The sequence below is a fragment of the Oreochromis aureus genome, linkage group 3 (genome assembly GCF_013358895.1).
Source record: "Oreochromis aureus strain Israel breed Guangdong linkage group 3, ZZ_aureus, whole genome shotgun sequence".
NCBI lineage: Eukaryota > Metazoa > Chordata > Actinopteri > Cichliformes > Cichlidae > Oreochromis > Oreochromis aureus.
The window spans coordinates 19,072,415-19,095,446 of NC_052944.1; the positions used below are offsets into that span (position 1 = coordinate 19,072,415).

The 23,032-nt window shown below is 42.4% G+C and overlaps 1 protein-coding gene across 1 annotated transcript in view; it reads right to left on the bottom strand.

The window, feature by feature from the left end:
• Positions 1–454: 454 nt before the first annotated feature.
• Positions 455–23,032, bottom strand: part of LOC116333166 (glucosidase 2 subunit beta-like) — a 157,152-nt gene continuing 134,574 nt past the window's right edge. Inside the window, exons 13-15 of the mRNA XM_031756349.2 lie at positions 20,990–21,061; positions 4,487–4,586; positions 455–1,053 (exon numbers count right to left, since the gene is read on the bottom strand). Of these exons, the coding sequence (XP_031612209.1) occupies positions 916–1,053; positions 4,487–4,586; positions 20,990–21,061 (310 nt within the window). The 3' untranslated portion in view covers positions 455–915. The remainder of the gene's footprint in view (positions 1,054–4,486; positions 4,587–20,989; positions 21,062–23,032) is intronic.

Below are 23,032 nucleotides of genomic sequence, written 5' to 3' on the forward strand. Positions count from 1 at the left end.
GCAAATGTGGAATACGCAATCTTCTATAAGTGATCAGAGGTTGCTCAGAGGTTGCCAACCAGTCTCTAGGCCTGTGTGACTGAAGCCTGTAAGAGCTGGGTATTGTTGGTTTCAGGAGTAGTAAGATACATTTATTGGGAACTGTTTTCAGCTGTGGAACAACACACATTTGGTACTGTATTGAATTGTTACAGTAAAGGGACTATAAATTATAAAGTACATGTTTAGTGCAATGAGGAAAATTGCAACCAGTGCAACAACTCTTTTGTTTTTTTGTTTTGTAGTTTTCATAGAATCATTTAGCTTTATGCTAAACTGCACCAGGAAACGGCTGAACATGCGGCTCCTTCTGGGAAGATCATGTGATTTATTTATAAGTTTAATTTGCTCAATATAAGAAACATACAACATATCCTTGATGTTAAGGAAGGCTATTTTTATAAGGCAGTCATAATGAAGAGCAAGGACACAGTCCTTTTATTTGTGCATATTACTGAGCAGTTATTTAAAATGGCAATTACATTAGCAGAAATGTGTTTAGACCCTACAATAGATTGGGTTTCACTTTCTCCCATTATTTACACAGTAATATTGCTTATTGCTGAGCATTGAGTGCAAACACTTACAGGGAATACACAGTAATGTTGAACACGTTGCGTTAACTAAATCATTCAGTAAATGCTCTATTTAGATATTAAAGTGTAACAGCAAGAAAGCAGCACTGTAACAATCAATGGAAACTAAAGTGGTTACTGAAAACCAGACTCTGACCTTAGCCAGACTGCCTTGGAAGTATATATGTTCTGACAACACAGATGTCAGAGGGGACCCTCAGGACCCCAGCCTGTCACCGCGGGCTAGCAGAAGAGAGGACGGGGTCCAAGTTATTCTGGGCTAGGCCAGTAAGGGAATGGGTCACAGTTCACTGTGTATACCCTGCTGCTTTAGCACCGGCTGACAGGCCACAGGAGTCTGAAAGTCCATGATGTACTGGCATTTGCTGGGCTCTTTCACTGATCGCAAGGCTGTCTCCGTTCCGCATGTCAGTGTGACCTAGAAAAGCACAAAGAAAGAGAAGTTGAGGTTGAGAAGAGCCATTGTTAGCCTGAGTCAAGAGCCATGGCAGTTTGATCACACAAAGGCAGCTGATTAAAGTTGACCTGCCACTTGTTTTACAACCTCTCTTAAAGTTTTGCGAAGAAGTGGGGCTTGCTACAAATGACAAAATTATACAGAAGGAGCCGCTGATTTGTTGTGACTTTGCGTGAAGCAAAGTGTTTCTGTGAGTAAGAGAGAGTGTGGATTTATGGGACAACGCCGCTGTCGTCCCCGCGAGCGAACAGGACAGGGGAGGATGTGATTACTGCTGTCACGACTTTAATAGGTGACTTTGACGCCCCCTGCAAGAGAGTGGAGGGGAAAACAACTTCTTTTACTTGGGAGTGGTTTCCATGGCAACCCCTCTCATCATTCAGCACCCTGAACAGACAATCCCTTTGGCGAACAAAAGCACCTGAAGAGGCAGAGATGGGAACCTGGCAGGTATTGTTGTGCAGAAGTTTCAGGCTAGTAGAACTGGTGATTTGGCTTTGTCCCGTAGGTAGACTAAAATAGTCTTTTGTTATGTCACTTAGTATCTTGTTGCACTGAGATATTAAGTGGGTGTGCGCTGCTTGATGAGACAAAGTATTTTCTGTCACGCTTGTCCATGAGTATTAGCGGTCTGGTTTTAATTTGCAGGTGAAGGAGCGATAGCTCAGTCTTGGCGGCGATTTATCCTTTAATACACTACATGTAATAATGTAAGACAGCAGTAGAAGAAACACATCTTACAAGGAAGTGTGGAAGAATTGGTTGATTAACAGGCAGTTATGCTGCACTGTGGGAAATCCAGATCCATGGATTTTAGACTTTGGCCCATAAAAGGGACCCCAGAGCAAGACAGATTGGCTTCTGCATTAATTGTGTCCATTGGAAGCCCCTAAACCTTACATTTTACAGTGACGCCACACTACCCCAGGCCACAACACGTGATTAGTCACCAGGGCAGCTATAGCTCAGGACGTAGAGCAGGTCATCAATCAACTGAAAGTTTGGTGGTTCGATCCCTCGCTGCTCCAGTCTGCGTACCGCTGTATTCTTCATCACATGCTATGACTTGTTTTGGTCAGCTAGTTCTCCTCTGTGGGGATGTGACCCTTGAAGGTTTTACAGTTTTCTTCACTGGAAACTTTTCTCGGTGAATGTGAAGCTTACAATTAGAGCCAGAACAGGTGACCCTGAACTATCCCTATGCTATGCTGCAGGTAGGCTGGTGGGGATGGCTGCTGATCATGCACCGAGCATTTCTTCTTCACTCCTCATATGTTTTTCTATCACTGCTGCATCTCATTAAATGTTTTCTCTCTACCACAGCTTGTGTTTCGCCCAGTCTCCCTGTGCTCTCACCCCTCAATCGAATGGGTTGCAGTTTTTAACAGAGATTAAATGTGTTATTCAGTCCTGAAAATGTCAGCGCTGTACTTACGAGTGCTCGAAAATGCTGAGAGAAATAAGTCAAATAAAAGCACCAACATTTCAAACCATGCTTAAGTACATGCAGGGCCTGTAATCTGAAAAAGCTTCATAGTATGAAAGTAAAATTTTGCATACTCCCATTAAATATACTAAAAATATTATTCTGGAGGAAAAACACCCTCTCTACTTTTCCTTTTTGATAAAACTCATAGTTAGAGCTGGATCAGGTGACCCTGAATCCTCCCTTACTGTAGTTATGCTACGATAAGCCTGGACTGCTAGGAGCTTCCCATGATGCACTGGTTCTTCTTCAGTCACTGTGTTTATACACGACTCTGAATTTAATCATTAGTGTTTATTAATCTCTGGCTTTTTTCTACAGTGTGTCTTTTGTCCTGTCTCCCTCTTCTCATCACCAACCAGTTGCAGCAGATCGCCGCCCCTTTACCTTATAATATAAAGCGCCTCGAGGTGACTGCTGCTGTGTTCTTGTTGGCTTAGGTTTTCTCTTCAAACTTTTGCTAAAACAAGTGGTTTGGTCACCTGTTCAGGGGATTTTCACCCATGTATTTAGCAACGCTAACCCATACTCAGAGTTCATCCTGTGACTACAATACTGTCAAAATCACAGTCGGTGCCACAAAAAGCAGATCGCATGTGTAATAATCTGGAATTATCCATGAATGAGTCAATGAAAGGAGCTGGTTTAGATCCGGCTGTGGTAGCTGTAGCTCGTGCTTAATGACCACAGACACAGAACTTAATTAATAACTGAAAGAGTTGAGTTCACCTTCCCCCACAGACACACAAGATAAACTGTGCACCGCTTGAATTTGGATTACCCCAATATCCACCAGCAAAACAATACATCACTGGCGCCTCTTCTCCAGCATATACAAGATGGTACACTGCAATGAAAGAGTGTGCTACCCAAAGCTGAGGTTCAGCGTTTCAAATATAATGAGCGTCTACTTCTGACAAGACTTCATTTATGCCGTCTGCGCAGAGTTAGGGGGTCGTATCAAAGGAATTCAATTTAGTGTTTTCAAAGGGGGGCCCTGGATGGCATGAGTACATGCATTTGCAAATGACATTTATTGGACTGTGATTTGAAGAGGGGGGCCAGGCGCAGAAAATCAGATGATTAAATGTGCTTTATTTTTAACTGAGCAAATTTCTCACACACAAATGTAAATGGATGTCATAAAGACTGGCTGAGAGAGAGTGTGATGCTGGGAATATGTAGAAGAGGAGAACGCTGCAGATGAATGCAAACGGAGCAGCAAGATTAACCATGAAAACCAGTGCAGACTGACGAACAGTGTGCGTGTCGGGGGGGGTAAGTCGCTTTCAATCACTTGGCTCTGGACATAACATATTTTTGCCAGGCTGCTGAGCACGCCATGAGGACTGATTGACTCGATCCTGATTGTTGAAATGCACATGCCCGGGATGAGGCAGACCGGGGGACACAGGTCTCATTTTATTTCCTGGTTAACATCGAGAGAAGGAGCTCAGTTTGCCTGCTTCCTTTAGTTTTCTCTTAGTGCAGTGTCCATTTACCCCGCTCTGACTTGGCGTCGAGTCAAGTGTTCATCTTGTTGCTTTCCCTAGAACTACCATAAGATTTGCAGCCTTGCCTGCATGTGCAGGGTGGCAGCTCTGCTCCTGGTACCCTGCTTATAAAATGAGAGGAAACATTAGTATAATTACTAAATTATTCTCCAACTGAATTCAAATAAAACAGGCTCTGTATCCCATCTTTTATTTTGGGTGGAGTTATAATGAGTTGCGCACAGCCTTCATCCTTCCATCTGCTTGTCTGACAGTCTGTCAGTGTGTGCATATACCATTTGTTCATTTGAATATCTGTTAGTTTATTCATGTCCGCCTCTTGGTGCTCTCATTACTGTAAGAGGGTTTGGGTTGTAAAGGATGATTAAAGATATATACAGTTTGTTGTGCTTACTGTAGTACTGCGTGAACCTCCTTGCCAGCAGGGCTCTCCATTCTCATAGACCATCTGACTGTAGTGGTTCTTTGGCTTTCCTGTCCACATCCCCCACATCCTGAAAAATGTTTAAAAATGAAATGACCTAAGACATAATATATGTTATTTTACTTAAAGGTACAGTGTGTAAAATTTCACCACTAGATGTCAGCGCATTGCCGATTGCATTCAACAGAGTTCTGTTTGCTTTCTCCTTCAAATTTAAGTGCATAATTGTCGTTACGGTGGCCACTGCAGGACAAACATGTTTTAGTCGGCCAAGAGAGAGAATTATTTAGATTATACTTCATGTATCCAACAGGCACAACGTGTAAAAAGACATTTTAGGACATCTTTGAATAATATCAACACTTTACAATAAATCAGGAATAAAAAAAACAATGTGTCAATTAAATATTTTGCAGTATTTTAAGTTTTCACCATTCCGAGTCCACAGCTTTGGCCACTGCTCATCAGTAGTGACTGTACTCCAATAATAATAAGAGTCTGGATCCACCACAGAGACTTTTGCTTTCTAGGTAGGCTGTCAGTCCACTGTTTACCTCAGCGGCCAATGCCGGGTTAGAAACAGCTGTGTCTATAATGGTTGATATGACTGTAAAGACCGATACGACTTGATGGGTCGGTGACGCTTACTTGTGTCTGATGATATTGATACTGGGTTCCTGAGGATATTGTGAACTTTCTGTCAGTAAGCGCTGCTGTTTTTGCCGCTGTTAGCTGGAGTCGCTGAAACAGTTTTTGAAATGGATCTAACACTGGATCTTAGTGAGTGATGCTTGGTAAACTTAGCTGGCTGCTGTTTAGTCAGATTGCTTTTCAGCTGTCCAGAGACGGGAGGGTCGCAGGTGTAATCTGAGGACAGTAACTGTGACAATTTTGGAAACAAATAAGAACGTTTTGTGTGTTAAAACTCGGACTTCAGTTCAGGAGATGAGGCTTGAGGTGAAGAGGAAGAGGTTGACATTTTATTCAGATGCCAGTGATGTTGACTTTTTCCTTCTTGTTTTTGCTTCTTAGGCGAAGCGGACCTCTTCTCCAATGATCAAACACGAATAAGATTCCTCATATTTTAAGTGTGAAGGTTCAGTGAATGTTCCTCCACTACAAGTGGACACCTTCAAGTTCCCCTCTGCATTTCGAAAATTACATATTTGACCTCCTCTAGTCATGTAGGTAAAACACAAATGGGTGGAAGGGCAATGTCCACCTTTGCCACTGTGTTCAAGATGACGGGGAAACATGGCAGCTTCTACAAAAGAACGCCCACTTGTATGTATTTTTAATAGATTAATTCTACGTTTATGAGAACACATCAATTAATTAAACACTAATCAATGTATATTTGAGTATAATATTATTTTTTTCTATTAAATAACATAAAAAAAACGACTTAATGTACCTTTAAGTTTGTGCATGTTTGTGTGGAAATAAAGTTCCTATCTAATGGTCAAAAATGGTCTTTTAAGAGTTAACCAGGACCAACTCAGCCAAAAAAAACACAACTTTTTTTCCTTTTTTGTAAACACCACTCAGTTGGCTTATTGAAAAACACTTTCTCTCAGCGAAAATAAAAAGCTGGCAAGATGGGCAGCCTGGCAGTGCCCTTGTTTGGTTCCTGGCACCGACAATCACGTCCCCTCTCCTGTTCAACAATGGAGGGGAAATATTAATTACCGTTTTGTCAGAATTAATACTGTGTGCAGGAGGGAAGGAGAAGAGGAAAACAGAGAAGCCTATCTCGAATGAGGCTGTGCCTGCCCAGTGCTAGCTAATTACATTCTCACCAAACATTTCAAGGGGAGTTATGAAAACCAAAGCAAACCAGGGTGCCAGTGGACTCCATCCAACACAGTAGTGACAGATGCCATTTCATTATGTTTTTACTGGCTAACTTCCTCTGATCTTTTGTTGAGCTCGAGCAGCTTCTTTGAGGTGGTGTCAACTGTAGCGGCGCTGGTGGTAAGCACTGATTTTTAAAAAAAGATTGTAATCCTGTTGAGAGGGGGGGGGGGTCTCGGTGCATGACTGACTGAAGATTTTATTGAAATATGTCTCGCTCTGATCTCTTGCCTTCTTGTTCCAGCTAGGAACTATTTTCCTGTCAAGACAAAGCGCGAGTAATAGAATCAATCTTTGCCTCACTTTCCGGAAAACATACAGCAAATGGGAAAAATAAACCTGCAGCCCCTCCCCCCTCTAATGGCTTGTTGGTCTTCTATTAATCGGCCAAGATGAAGAGCTGCAAAAAGCTATAAATTCAAAGTATTCTTTTAATTTGCCTAAGTGCATCCGTCACCAGTGGCAATCCTGTCACAAGGACCCAGCCCTTGATCAATGTGCTTGCACTGACCTTTCCGCAGGGGATTAACATAGCAAGAGCTGCTCTGAGTATTGCGTTTAGTGTTATGAAGGCTAATCTGCTTTATTTCATGACCTATTATGATATTTTTATTGGTGGTTCTAATTGATCTCAGTAGGATATTACGCTGACAGCTTGACATTGAGTAAAGTGCATTGCTCTAAAGCTCAACAACAACAAAAATTTGTTAGTTTTTTTCATTTTTGACCCAAGTTATCATAAATCTTAAACGACACACAAGAAATAATAATAATTAATTATTATAGTCATAATGAGAGGCTGTAAACAAAAAAAGGACTGTCTATTCTGGGTGTTTAAGTTTTTTCCAAGAAATGCAGAATTTTTCACTCCTCTAAATATTCTTTTTCCTCTTTTGACCTCAACGAGAGAAAATATGGAGTCATCTCTGATTTCAAAAACACTCTCCTGCTTGTACGGACACACGGCTGTCTTCAGGTCCCCGAGTGTGACTTTTCTGCTCTCCTTGATGCGCATGGCTTATTTAAGACGCCCGAATGGGTCAGTCGAAGGTGAATTGCTCACACAAGTGGGAGCCGGCTCGGGACCGAGCGCCTCGCCTTTTTCCTTCGAGCCTGTTTGATTGGGTTTTAGCACTCTGTTAGCACCAGGAGGCCCTCAAATGGATTGCTGTCAGGGCCGGCAGACATGCCAAGTGGAGAAAGCGACAGCGCTCCAGCTTGCGCCGCGAGTTGACCGGCGATCCCTTGCGCATCACCTCTGCGCCGGCTCATCCATCCCGACCCCCTCCAGCCCCCCAATCCCCCTAACGCGCACACACAGCTCATCCCCCCCGCCTCACCTTCGTTCACTTCCTTCCTTAATCTCCATTCTCACTCTGTCAGCTCTCTCGTGCCCCAGGAGGCGGCATAGGCCCCCGTCAATTAGGCTTGAGTTATTGCTGAGATATGGCCAACACAATCCAGTGTTCCAGTCGGGAGATGGAATCTTATTGACAGATCATTCCCCGTAATAATACCTACTCGCAGTCGGTATTGGCAGGCCATTTTATAAAGCCATTCCACACCTATCAACAGACTAGTGCACTGCCAGGTGTTCACACCTGTGGAAAACTGCTTAATTTCAAGGCACCAGGGTGCATAAACATTACTATATGTTACTCTGACCCCGTGACAGACAATATAGCTGAACCCAAATGTGCAAATTGACCCCTCTGGCTCAGTGACAACTTCATTTTCTCATCCAATTTGTCACAGTTTGGCTTTAAGCTGCAGCCATGACACAAATCATGCTCGCTCACACTTGTAGCAGCAGGGTCAGTCTCCTTAAATGATCTGCTTTACTATATGTATTTTCTTGTTGGCTGATCTACTGCACCTGTTTGAACAGAGCTACAGAGAATTCCAAACATTACTATTCAAACAGCGACGAGAAACAAACAAAAAAAACCGACGTCTTTTTCTGTTTTTAGAAAAATGGCACGGATGAACATATTTTGAGTATGTAAATAGATTAGCGCTGCCGGCGGAGGGTAGAAATCCATTTCCAACCACAGGAAACGAGGGTCCACAAACCCAGACTTCCTTTTTAATGATTAATGATGGAAGATATTGAAGCCATGCTCTTTTTCAGGCTTAAAACGTCCAGAATCTTATTTCCAGATATCTGCGTTACGATCCTTTCTTTGTCTGGCCTCTCTTAATGCTATAAAAGGCACCTTCCATCAAAGATAAACCTGTAATAGCAGCGTATCCGGCCAGCTAAAACTATTATCCGTACATCTACTTTGCATTGCTGGTGAGATGGTGGGCCTCGGAGAATCCAGACATGCCTCTTACCCGTGCACATTAGGGAGGCAATTTCATTTAATTTGGTCTCCACTAAGGTGTGATTTCTATTGACATACTGAAAAGCAGGTGGAGTTGTGATTTCTTTTAATCCAGTGCCCACAAACAGGCCTGCTGTGTGTGTTTATATGTATATATTAGAAAAGATGGGGGTGGGACTACAGTATGTTGTTGATTATCCAAACTGTCACTTCAGGAATTTAAAACAATACTTTATAGCTGTCAGAGCAGGTTTTTTTGTTTTAATATATATAATCTAATCCTGATGAAGAGTAATTAGCATTAAAAGAGCTGATTAGGCCCCTTTTCTCCTTCTGATAATGACTTGAGCTGATATAAGCTCCTCTTATTTCTCAAAAATGATGTGGTCGCCAGCGGTTCTGTTTTAAACTTCATCGCAGTGCTAATCCGTATGCCTCGAGTGATAAATCCCGAAGATCCACGGCTAATCTCGCTCAACAATGACAGGAGAGTTACCCCCTCTGATACAGCCACAAATCAGCCTTTCAGAAGCAATTATTATTTTGGACAACTCTACTCTGGTGCTCAAACACCCTGCAGATACTGAGCGGGGGGAGAATCTGGGCCAAAAGTGTATTTTTGCATGCCTTAATGGGCATGTCAGTGTGCATGTGAGACCCCAGGCCTTCACTGGAGAGGACCATCGGGAAAAGAAGACCATGGTGGCCTCTTTTAGAATGTTTCCTCAACTATTTTTGCCTACAGAGGTTTCTTTGTATCTATGTAGACATTAGAAAGCTGAAGTAAATGACACGAAGCATCAACCTATCGTGCATTAAAACCAAACCACCTGCATAGAGTATATGCATTCATGAAACTTCATAGCTTCACATACAGTTAAATGAAAAAGAAAGTAACCCTCTGTCTGTATCGGGACATACGTGACACCTTAATCATGACATGTTACATCATACTATGCTGAAGCAGTAGCAGAATAGAGCATTGCAACCCGTATTGAAGGTCGACTTTAAATGCTTGTTGAGCATTAAAAACCGAAGGTACCAGTGACCAGGCAAAACGGCACACATTGTTACGTTCATTTCTAACCTGAAACACAGACTAGACTTCTCTGAATCTGAATCTAAGGATGCTACATAGCCAACAAAATAATGACCAGCCTATTTGATTGGTGGGTGGGTCAAAGACAACACATTTTGGCAGGAGTAGTATTTCTCCATTTGCCAGTATGAGAATGATCCCAAACACACTGCCAATGCAGTAAAAGCAAACCTGGATAGAAAAACACACAGTGGAACCCTATCAGTCATGGATTGGCCTCCCCAGACCTCAACATTATTAAGGCAGTGTAGGATCATCTTGACAGAGAACAGAAAAAAAAGGCAGAAACATCCAAAGAAGAGCTTCAAGAAGCCTGGAGAACTATTCCTGAAGACTCTTCAAAGAAATTATGAGAAAGAGTTTAGATGTGCTGAGGAATAAAGGTGGTCATACTAAATACAGACTTTCAAGCTTTGAGAATTCTGTTTTTGTCTATCCATTCATTCACTTCCGCGTATCCTTTATAGGGTCGTGAGGTGCGCTGGAGCCTATCCCAGCTGTCTTAGGGTGAGAGGCAGGGTACACTTGGACAGGTCGCCAGTCTGTCGCAGGGCTAACACATAGACAGAGACAACCAATCGCACTCACATTCAGTCCCCCATTCACACCTATGGGCAATTTATTGTTTCCAATTACCCTAACCCCACTAACTGCATGTCTTTGGACTGTGGGAGGAAGCCGGAGTACCCGAGGTGAACCCACACAATCATACAAAGGACACATGCTTATATACCATTGTTTATAACAGTTAAAGGGCACATAATGCAGGTTTTCAGCAAATGACTAAAAACAAATCAAATTCAACAGTCGGTTAAGTCTCTCGTTAGACTCTCCACTTTAGACTTTATTTTGATAAGTGGAAGTTCAATCACTTTTTTCTCTTAAGACAAAATTAAACACGCTTTTCAATAAAAAAAACTCATACTTGTATTCTTCAAAATGCAATCCTCTCTTCTACAAATGGCTTTCGTGTGAGCGCTGTGATTAAAAATGATGAATTTCACTACCGACAGAATGAGAAAATCTTGATTGAATCTGCAGTGTTTCAGAATGATCACGCAGAAGGAAGAGTATTTAATGCCAACGTGCTTGAAGCCACAAATATTCGCGGCTATTTTAGGTTCTCATGGCGCTTAGTCGAGGTTAGTGAAAGATTGTAGTTCATTAAAACCAAAGTGAAGTAAAGAAACCCAAAAAAGGACGTGTTTACTTTAACATTTACTCAAAGGACAAGCTACAAAAACGCAGCAGAGACATTAAACAATCAGGTAGCAATTACATCTCACTGCAAGCATGTCTGGCAACCAGAAACAGTCGAGTAAAAACACAACCGTCATGCCAATTTACCGACAGATAAACGGCTTCAGAGGCGACTCCCATCAGTTTCTGTTACAGAGAGCATCGACATCAAGCCCGCTCCTTCAGAAGCGCTCTATTCATTTGCAGCCATGAAGCGACAGGAACTGTCACATCAGATATGCCAGCTCAGCGTCAAATTACTTATAAAAACTTCTTCAACAACCGGGTCCTTATACTGAATCCTCACCACCTGCAGTACTAATGAAATACAGTACCTATGTTAAGATGGTGTAATGTCTGCACTTATTACTGTCACCTTCCCACTGTAGCATCCACTCATTAGCTGCCGCAGCAAATGAATTATACCTCACAGCTATGCTTTTGCTGCTTTAACACGGGGTCTGGAGCAGCACGTTAGTCCCCTCACTATGCAGTTAATGCCGTAATCATTTACAGCATGAGACGGGCCAGGGCACCGGCAGGTAGAGAGAGTAATTTGGGCGCTGGTGGTTAATTTGGATTTTGTGAAACGGCGCCATAAAACGGAAAAGGGGGAAAAAAAGGAAATGTTTCATCTTGTAGCAAAGCAGCAGCAGCAGAAGCAGCAGCAGGCATTGCTATAACCTTTACTTCCTCATGTCAGGTCACCAATCAGAGAGCAGCCTTCTCAGATGAGCCCAAGCACTGTCATTACTGTGCCAGTCACTGACACTCCTCTCACCCTCCGACCACCCACGGTGCCCAGCACCTTAATAAATAATTCATAGGCAAAGGAACATGTGAAGGGCACATGCTCAGTCAGGGCTTTGCTTTCAATTTGCTTCATGTGAATGACACACAAAGAAAACATATTGCCTTTTTCCACCATATTTGGGATGCAAGTTTTCAGAACGGGACCGAGATGCATCGTTACATGTAACGGTGTACGGACGAACTACGTAAAGACACGGTTCTTTGTTCTGCCGCACACTTCTCCTAAGGTAGAGCGCGCTGACCCACGTCATCGCTGTGAAACTGTAACACACAACAGGCGCGGCGAGTTGTGTTTTGCATTCGCCGCACAGACGGCACGCCGAGGCCATTTTATGCACGGTTATAAAGCAGAGTCGGGGTGCATATTTCATCAACACCTCCTGACAGATATGAATCAGGGCTGATGTCAAACCCAAATCAGTATTCTGTTAACAGCTCACTTGTGCCTCATTAACGACTGGGCTAGATGTTGCCATGACTACCCAGCAGAAAGGCCATCGGGGGTTCACAGTGTCAGCTCCCCACTCCCCATCACTTTAACCCTCTCCTCAGACACACAAGAGTCATTACCCCTTGATAGCGCGTGGGCTGTTAAGTGCAGGGACGATATATCATAAAAACATTAGGAACAGATATATATATTTATATATAGGTCTTTCATTTCTTATATCAGTGAGGGTGTTATATAAATGAATTTCTATATCTGCCTGGCTGTCAGAGTGGGCTGCACTAGTGTACTATTGTATGATCCTGCGGGCTGCCATGTTTCCAGGTAAAGAGGGCCCCTCTCCTCACTAATGGCACTCCAGCGAATGACCTTGACAGCTTGAAAACGAGCACATTAAGTAGAACACTTAAATGTATAATTATGCACTTGTTCCAGTGGAACTGTCGCTGCTCTGTAGGTTAAATCATTACGGGTTAGATAAGATGAAACAAATAAATAAGTAATTAAAATAAATACTTTTTTTTTTAACCCGCTCTCTCTCTCTCTCTCCCCACAACTGCCTATCAAAACAATTAAGGGATTGGCTTTGATATGAACACATGAAAGGGAGCATCCCTGCACTCATTAAGTGAGCGCATAAAAAACCAGAAAAGCGGAGAGCGGAGCAACAAACAGTCATTAGTCTTTTTGCCACGCGTGGAAATGCAGCGCGCCTACTTTCCACGTGACGGGTCGACTATTATGCATTAACACTGAACTCGCTTGCAACAAGAAACTTTGCAAATAATAAAAAAAGGTGAAATATTAGCTCTAGAAAAAGGTGAGAGTTTTTCAAAAGGATCGACCTGCTGTTAATATAACCCAGGTGCGATGTGACAGAGACATTGTAATGCCGCTAAGTTCTAACAATAAACAAGTTATATTTGCTCGCATATAAGCGAACCACCTGCAGCAGCATGGTGGGTGTTGAAGGATTAAACACTATGCCATAACATTAGTCAGAAAATATCGTTTTATGCATAATGCCAAGTCTATATCGAGCCAAAATTTAAGAGGGAATCCGCGACTTGAACGAACCAAAGCGACTGAAAGCAGCGGCAGCGTTTTTATAAGAGTTATTGGTGTTTATTAGTCTGTGGAGACAATGTGCGTTTGTGCTGTACAGATATCACTTTGCCTTTTCCTATTGATCTAGCCCACCCACTGCTATGTGCACTGCATCCCAAAATGAAACTGTTGATGTAAGCAACACAATTTGTAACAATGCAAATTATACAATATTTAATCTTGGGGAAAGCAGCCTGACTGCACAGCTTACACTGGGTTCAGTACTGCCAAAGGGCTGGAGCTGTGAAACTGGTGCATTTATAATAATGTTGATTAATTTTTATTGTCCACCATAGTTTTCTACTCTCCCAGAGTACTCAAAGCGCTCTATACAACAAGCCACATTCACCCAATCACACCCATTCTCACAAGCACTTTATCTATACTCGGTGCTTTCTAAGTACATTCACACACATTCATACTCTGATGGATGTATCAGAGAACAAGTTGGGGTTAGTATCTTGCCCAAGGATACTTGACATGCAGACTGGAGGAGCCAGGGATTGAACCACCAACCTTCTGATCAGTAGGTGACCTGCTCTACCTCCACCTAGACAGAGAGAATGTCTAGGTGGAGGTTTAAAACCAAACTTAAATGAACTTTGCATTTTCTCTGATTTGTGGCCTTTAACAAACACCATTTCCCATGAGACCTAGCCAGTTAAATGTCACCAGTTCAACGAGGACATGGGCGAGCTGAGGGGCCATGGCAGTGGGAAAGAGTGAATATTAAATGCGTTAAACATAAAAAAACCCCCATACAAACAACATCTAAACCCGTCTTGATGCATGCTCAATCATGCAGGTAAGTAAATCTCCAAAAGTTGATTCTGTTCATCTGGACGTAGCGTCCATCATCTAAACCCGTTAACGTCAAGTGTATCATATTTGGTAGATGTGAGCTTTTGTGAGCTTTTGAGAGAAATAAATTGCACAATAAAGCAGTACATGTAGTACTGAGACTCAAGTCTCAAAAAATTAGACTTTTTTGGCAAATGTTTCATGATTGTGGCTTGACGTGGCCATGAGGATGTGTTTGGTTATTATAAATGTGGAGGATGTAGGTTGTGGTTATGTCTATGTGCATGCTGCTCCACTGCAGCCTTTTTGATGGTGGTAATGTTAAAAATTCAACTGCTGTCACAAAAATTCTGAATCTAACGTTTCTCACCGACACGTTACACAGATTTTGTGAAATCTTAAAAAAAATCAGCTAATAGCGCCCCGAAAATGACACACATTATTAGATCATATTTTCATTCGTAGCCAGCAACCCAAGTAAGGTTATTTCGTCAGGAGGCGACGATGTGCATCGCTCCTGTCTCGGGTCGATGTTCAGTGTCTTTGTGCTCATTCGTAATCTGCTAGTGCTCAAGTGGTTTTACAGTAATAATCTTAAAACTCCCTCATGATTGCCGTGCAATGAAATGGCCACCTATCGAGATAATTAGCGACGGTGCTTTTCTCCTGTTTATGCGTGTGCAGCACTGCAGAAAACTGCGAGTGAATAGTAATCAATCTAAAAATGAGAACGGAGGCGATATGTTTTCCATCAGGACCTCATTCCTTTTTAATGCTTCTAAAAAGACGTGGCGCTTTTCAGCTGTATTCATGAGGAACTGACTCTTATCGATCCACTGAGCATATTTCATATTACCATGGTCACAAAGAGTGGTCTCTCCTTTCTTAGGTTTGTGCTAATAAATTTGCTCAAACTAGTGCCCCCTCCCCCCCCAAAGGACTCAGACAGCCTGAAGGTATTTGAATAGCTGCATTTTTTTTCTTTTTCTTGTCAGTATCTGGGAAAATTTTCCTCCCCAACGTTCTGGTGATCTTTTGTGTGGTCATGTGGTCAACATGGGGTCACGTAAGTGAGCCTAGCCTAGGTGTGAGAAAACGCTAGCCCGAGAAAACGCCACTCTGGAAGCGGCATACGTATGTCTGCCGCATACCGCCACAAACAGCCGCCCTATTTGTATTTTTCACGGTGGCCAGCACATCCCACTCTCTCTGGGGTTGCTCTGCGCTGTCATTTCAACTGCCTGGTTCCTTCGCAGTGGGCATACACAGTCATTCACTGTGGTTTCAATGTTGCTAGGCTACCTCACTTCTCCACTGTTTTCTGTTTCAAAATCTACTGTTCAATAAAGCAGTTCAAGGGAGACCTGTGGGTTTGAATACTGAGCGATATGAACCAGCAGGAGAAACTGACAACACTAATAGCCTTTTTTTTTTCTCCCCCCATTTCACAATACTCTTTCTTTTCCTCCCTTGACTCGATAGCACACTAGCACAATCTGCACCTACCTCTACAGCCCATGCATCAGCTTCAATCATAATATTCATATACTGAAACATTTATAACCTTTCCTTATTATATTTCCCTATTTTGAAAGTGTGAGCCTGAGTCATAGGTGTGGTGTAAATCTTCCCTTTGTAGTCTTCCACTGTTTTATGGCTTGTCTGCTTATAGCCGCCCAGCAGTGTGTCTAGGAGTTATTATTATTCCTGTTTTGTCTATCCTGTTTTCAGCTTTGGATGTTGGGCGCATTCCAAGCTTGGACTGTCAAACACAGCGTGTTTCCAAGGGCAAAGGGTGAGCAAGCAAGCTGCTCGCCGGCCCCTGCACAATTTTAGCACTGCCTTTTTGTTCCCTCCCTCCTCGTGTGCTTGCAATGATGATGAGTGTAGAGCGGTCTGACCCCGGCGCAATAGAAGGCCCAGCTCCTTGAACTTTGCAGGGCAACATACGCTGGCCCCCATGACCCTGACTGCGCGGCCACCTGATTTCCCTGGAGTCCCAAAACAAAAACTCATTGGATGACCCCCTCAACTGATCCCGTCCTCCTTCGCGGATACATTTAAATCATCCCATCCTCCTCTGTCTGCAGGAAAACGCATCTTTATTAATAAGACACCGTCATTCCCTTAATGCATTCTCTTCCTCTTTTGGTTTTGTGTGGCCACACATTTCAAATCTTTAACAGGATCTGTGTTTTTTCACATCGGTTCTAATCTTTTATTGCATTTGGCGCAAATTGTTTAATGTTAAGAAATTACTTTGTGTTTGTTGGTATCACTACAGCTCAATCTGTTTCTGTGTGGTTAGCCTAGTGCGAATTTAAAGGCACCTACATAAATATTTCTAATTTATTACAGCCTGACATTGTGATGACGGCATACCTTCCAGAGATTGTATTTTCTCTAACTGTTGTGAATATAAAGAAAAATAGGGGGGTTTAAACATTAGGCAAACTGCTTAAATGTTGACAAAGCACTTTCTGGAAACTCTTTTAAAAGTTAAATATGTTTAATGCAGTAAAAGGCTAAAGCTTGAAGGAATCTTTGGTGCTGATTCCTGTTTTATCAGCAGCATGAAATTAGAAAACAACAAAAGAAGCTGCTAGTTTCCCAACACAATCAATTCTGTTCAATCCATTTTAATTTTCATATCGTCAAATAACAACAAAAATCGCCTCATGTCACTTTATACTGTAAGGTAAAGACCCTACAATCATAGAGAGACAGAAGCCCAACAATGAGATGACCCCTTATAAGCAAGCACTAGGTGACAGTGGGAAAGAAAAACGCCCTTTTAACAGGAAGAAACCTCCGGCAGAACCAGAGAGGGGCAGCCGCCTGGGGCAGTGGGGCAGACCAACTTAAAAATGGTAAATGAACTTATTTTCTACTCAACTTGAGCACTCAAAGCACATTCACCCAGTCACACACATTCTTTGATCTGTGCCTAAGCTCTTTTATCTAACAAACACACTCAGATAAACGTACTCAGTCCACTCAGGGTTCAGGATCTTGCCCACGGATACTTCAACACATGGATTGTAGGAGATGGATCAATCCACCGACCTTCATATAGGTAGATGACCTGCTGACCACATGAGGCACCAAATAGCTCATCACTGAGGGAAAAGTAAACTACCTGGTTTACTTAGTCCTTAGTAATCCAGGCCTAGAGACTGTGAGTGAGAGTGTCTCAGAGTGCTTGCACACACCTTCTGTGCACAGTATAGATGACTGCTGCAATCTGCTATTGACCACAGCAATCACTAAGAGGCTTTTGGTGCAGAACCCGCTTTTCAATCGATTTCACTATCCAGCAACTACTCACCAACCGGGTTGGGGAATACACAATTTTCCCCCGTGACCTGTGGCCTGTGGCCTTGGGTCAGCACTAGCTGGATGACACACCAGGACAATAACCTTAAACATTAAAGCAACTCTGGCACACAATGATTTTCAACAAAGAAAATCTGTGTTTTGGAGCGGTCCAGTCAGAGCCCAGACATCCAGCCATTCACACCAGACACACTAAGAATATGGCTAAACTGAAGCAGTTCTCTAAGGAAGAACGGTCCAAATTTCCTCCCACGTTGTAAGGAGTGATCTCAATACCACATTGGCTTTTTGGAAATTAATGTGACATGCTGGTGACAATATGATCAATGTTCTGTTTGTTAACACAGTATTAATTCTCTGCATGTGGTGTTTCTCCATCAAACAAATTGTAACGGCAGTGCTTGCAATACCTCGCATAAGCACAGAGGTAGCAAGAGATCTGCCCGCGTGCGTCTCTGTTTGGACTTTTCCAGAAGCATTTAGCAGCTCTGCATTTGCTGTCTTGTCAATGCACCTAGCATGTCTGCCCTTTGAGGAGGAGGGCGGGGGTGGGTACCGCGGGGACATTATGAAGATGGACGACGCTGTCACGTTGGGATAGTGTTTGTCGCAATGCAAGCATTTTCTCCTATTCTATTATCATTATCATGGCTGATGTTAGTGTTACAATAGCCATTTCAGGAAGCGCTTGTGACGCCGAGGCCGAAAGGCAGAAAAGCTAAATGGAAAACAGAGATATTGGAATTCAAGAGGTGAATATGTGTTGTATAATATCTGCGTTTACAGATAATTGGAAGCACAGAGAGTGACTGCTGTGCCTTATGAAACCTTTGGCAGTGTGTGGCCACAATATAAGAGCGAGCAGCTGCAAAAGAAAGCGTTGCCAGGTTGATTTATTGTTCCTCGCAAACATTTGTGTAGTTAATGGTCTAACGCCAAACTATGCTGCAAAACCAAGCATGAAGGAAGGTTAAGGCTCAGGGTACAATTTCAACTTTTATGAGCCGTGACACACTTCGCAAACTGTGCAGGCCGTGAGCCGTAATCGAAATTGGGCAGCGGCGCCATCAATTTAATGCCGCGGAAACGTAACACGACTAATCCAAATTAGTCAAAAAATCGTACGAGCGAGTATTAGCAATGTCATCGCCACGGCAGCTACGCTTCCAGTGGGAGGCCGCGCATGATAATGCTGTTTCTCCGACACCACCGCCACCTCTTCTCTGTCTCACATGGTTGTCCTTTAGGATGCTGGAGCAGGTGTGATAAATGCTGCCGTTTAAATCAAAGCACTCCCCTCTCCCTCCTCACCCCCTCTGGGGAGAAAGAGGAGGCCTCCATGCAGATTGATATCAGGAGGCCCGGCCATATCCTGCAAGGCCTGACTGATGGTCTGTCTGGATAAAAAAATGAACTTTATACCCACCATGCGAGCTATGATTCATGTGCCTCCCCTTCCCCCCGCCTCAGCTGAAAGCAGTCCACCTTCACTACACGCACTCTGGAAACAGTATAGTACATCATATAGAGCCGCACTGCCCGCCTACACCCAGAAAATACCAATGAGGTACATGTGATAACACGACAACTTATATTAAGCTAGCATTATTATTTTTCTCTGACTTCAATGGAAAAATCCAACATCGTGTTTAGTCTTAGTCATCAGCGTGAAAAAACGCTGGAATGTGGGGAAAAAAATAAATAAATATACATTTGAAATCTGTCCCTCGAGTCCTGTTTGGCAGAGATTTTGGCGTGTTTGACCATTGGTTTCGTTTAGTCCTTCTGCCCTTCCATACCATGATGAGTGACAGGCAGGCAGAAGCGCTGGGGTCACATTACTCACAGTTAGCATTCTGTTCTTCCTCTTTCCTGCGCTAAAAACATGGTGAAGCATTGCACTTTACGCTCCAAAAGTGAGCAGATAGTGTGGGAGTTGATGGTGGAAAAAAAAAAAGAAAAGAAGAAGAAGAAGAAAACAGCTCTGCTTTAGATTCCAATTAATTTTCCACCTGAAAGGGGAAAAAAAACACTGTATCTGCACGGAAGAATAATTGCGGATAAATTATCTCGAGTCTTACTTCAAGTTGGGCCCTAATGGCATCACATCTCAAAGCAGACAAAATGTTTTGACTCCGTGTCGCAAATTTTCCACGGTCATTTTAGACCTTTTTATTATCCGTCCGCAAAACAAGTCGTTAGTCTGTGTGGCTGCTGAGTCGAAAAAACACACCAGCGCAACTCAGTCCTCCTCTTAGGGGAGGAGCTGACGTGGATCATAAAAGCTTTTTGCATAGGTGTCAGTGTGGATGGAATAGGTTTTCCATAATTGCAGCCTATAAAAGTGTCAGGTGACGGACAGCCAAGGCTAATGAGAGAGTGGAAAAGGACAGTGAGGCGACATCCCATAATTATCACCTCAAATCAAAAATTCATAAGAGAAGAAAAAGTAAGTAAATAAACAGGAAAAAAACATCTGTTTGATGTATGTTTTCTTTTTTCTTCTTGTTTTTGACAGAGATGTTACGGTGAAGAGAAAGGTGAGGTGATGTGGTCGCCGAAGCGAAAGTAATGACTGAATAACAGCCAGCGTTTAAAGTCATACGCAAGACAAAAATACAATCAAGTAGTAGATATTTCACTGGTATATACTGCTTAACAGCAGATGGATCTCCAAAAAATCAAAATAAAAAGGCTTATGACAATTAAAGGTGCATTTCAGTGGGGACTGAGTGGCTTCTTTCATAGCACACGGCCTTCTTGATACACACCTGTGTCCAACAGTTGACAAAGCCATTCCCAAGGGTACGGTAAAAGACCAGAATGTAAACCTTTTGATGAAATTGAAACCCTTGGAGGCTGAGGAAATATAACCCCAGCAGTATATGAAAGCTGCTCCGTTTTGTCATTGATCAAAAGGTATTAAAAATATAATAAAGATCTGTTAGTGACTGATTAAAGGTCATACGAAGCTAACAGAGATTGAATAACAATAAAAAAGAATCAATAGTGCAAATATTGGTCTTAGGGTAACTTCATATGAGCACTGTAACAATGATTAAAGAGCTTTCTGGGGAGTGCAGGGGTGGGATTTGTTTCAGGTCGAATCATGAAATGAACAATGCTGTCACTGAATTTATCTAATTGGTATAAATGAGAAAAATGCCCTTCTTGGCTTTTAGTGCACGATGAAAGCCCAGGGGAGCGAAAATGTATGTGAATTGTACTAAAAGTGCTTTGTGGCTTCATATTAAAATATTGACTATGGTCTGCTATAGAACCTAAATGTCTCAGGCCACAGTACGCAGAGTTCTGTTAAGCCCTTCGGAAAGATGTCGTTCTATAAACTGTCTTTAATTTTTTCCCACATGATCCCAGACATACCCCGGCTGGTCAGTGATTGGGATTTTAACTGTGTGCACAAAAGAAACAGTGATTGAGGTACTTACCCTAATGAGACCTCTACTCCTGCCGTGCTCTTTTGTGTAACTTGATTGAATGGGCACAGGGTATAAGTATACCTGCAGAGACAAAATGAAAACCAAACGTACTCACTAAATACATTTGTACTGTTTTACTTACAATATTGTTTGTGTCAGAGTGGGATTCTCTACTTTCTCACCAATATGCTGGCATTAAAGATATTACTATAGATTTTAGCTGGTCTCAGATAAAAGTTCAAGTCTAAATTACAGCCAGTAAAGACACAACGGACCAGTGGGACTAGTCCACCGCAGGGATTGGTAACCATCACAGTTCTCAGGAGCATTCTACATCAGGGGAAGTACTCCTTAGGACAAAAGGAACCTTTGACTGATGTACTGTCATGGCATAAGCAAAGATATTGGTGCAATACCAGCAACCACCATATATACAAAAGAAATTAGCAATGACATTCTGAAAGCATTCTGGATGATGTTACATTTTATGCAAAACATAGCTCTAAAAATCTAGAGGTTTTCTAGTAAAGTCCAGGCTTTATTAAGGGTTTATTTTGACTTATCAAAGGAAAAAAACAAATGGCAGCATTTTCTGTGAACTACCTGGGATAGATGATGATGAACAAAGATGATAAAACAGTAAAAGACCGCAGCAACCAAAGAATATCTGACAAATTATGGATGATAGCACAAATTATCTGTTAGTCGGGTTTTTGGAGGTTATCAGGAGCAGCAGCAGGAGCTGTAGAGTACCCCTAGGAAGCGTCTGTCGAAGGTTAGTAAGTCCTTGTATCCTTGTATAAAAGACAGTACAGGTGCTCTTTTTATAATATACTTCACAATGTCTACTAACAGGCAAGAAATAGACAAAAACATTTCAACTATAAGCTGCCATCAGTCCAACTTCAGACAAACAACAAAGACCCAGCACACTGTTACCTTATATAACATTGTATACTTAGCAATGTAGAGAAAATAGTGACATGTTATTTTAAAAGAGCACAAAGTCAGTGCTATTAGCCACATGTCTACTTTCCAGTTAAATTGTTTTGCTGAAACCGCACATAAAAAGTACAGAACTCTGAACCTGGTGTTATCTCACTTACTGTGGTTGTACATAGCTGCTGCTGTACATACTGCCAGCTAGCTAATATGCTGGCATTAGCGTTCTCGCTAGCAGTGTGAAATGAAACAAAGTCCCATAGGGAATGCAATTCTCGGGGTCCACCTCAGTGGACAGTTACCTTCATGAAGCCCTTGAGGGTGCATATATCTAATTTGGCAAGTTGTTCATGGGCGCAGCCAACATACTCAACCCTGCTACTCAACCCACAAATGCATTTTCCTTAAAAATGTGGCACCATTCAAGGGAAAATAAACAGGTCTTCCAACCGTATAACATTTATTGCAAAGAAGTATTGTTAAAACAAAGAGATCATTGAACAAACTTTTGTGCCAAGTTTAGTTGAACATTTAGCATGTACTCCATTAGTTGGTGGAGACTAAACCTCTCTGGATGCAACATTGTAACAAAACAATTACAGTTACATAACGATATTTCAAAGTTATGCTTACTCTGAAAAACTTGACAAAATAATTCCCATGGCTGACACAAGCATAACTTAAAGCAAGTTGTAGTCAATACTCTAGAAGTCAACTAAATCAAAGCTATCTTGTCTAGTCTGTCCTGGCTCAGTGGCTTCCCACAGTGACAAAAGATGCCACTATCATCACTAATCTACTAACAAACTGATCAAAGACAATCATGGTGAAACTTACAGGAGGAAAGCCGGCCTGGTTTACTTCCTTGACATCCGAACTATTACAGTGGCTGTTATGAGAGGATGCCCACAGTCGAAATGAGAGGAGAGACAATGAGTGAGAGAGGGTGGAGGGAAAGAAAATGGCTATGGTGTAAAAAAAACCAGACGTGGGCTGGGAAGTGTAAGGGCGACGAAGAGCCGTGTGCGAGAAAAGGAAGATGAAAGAAATGAAAACGATGAACATCAGAGACAGCGGGGCAGAAAAGAGGTAAGTGATTGGCTGTCGAGT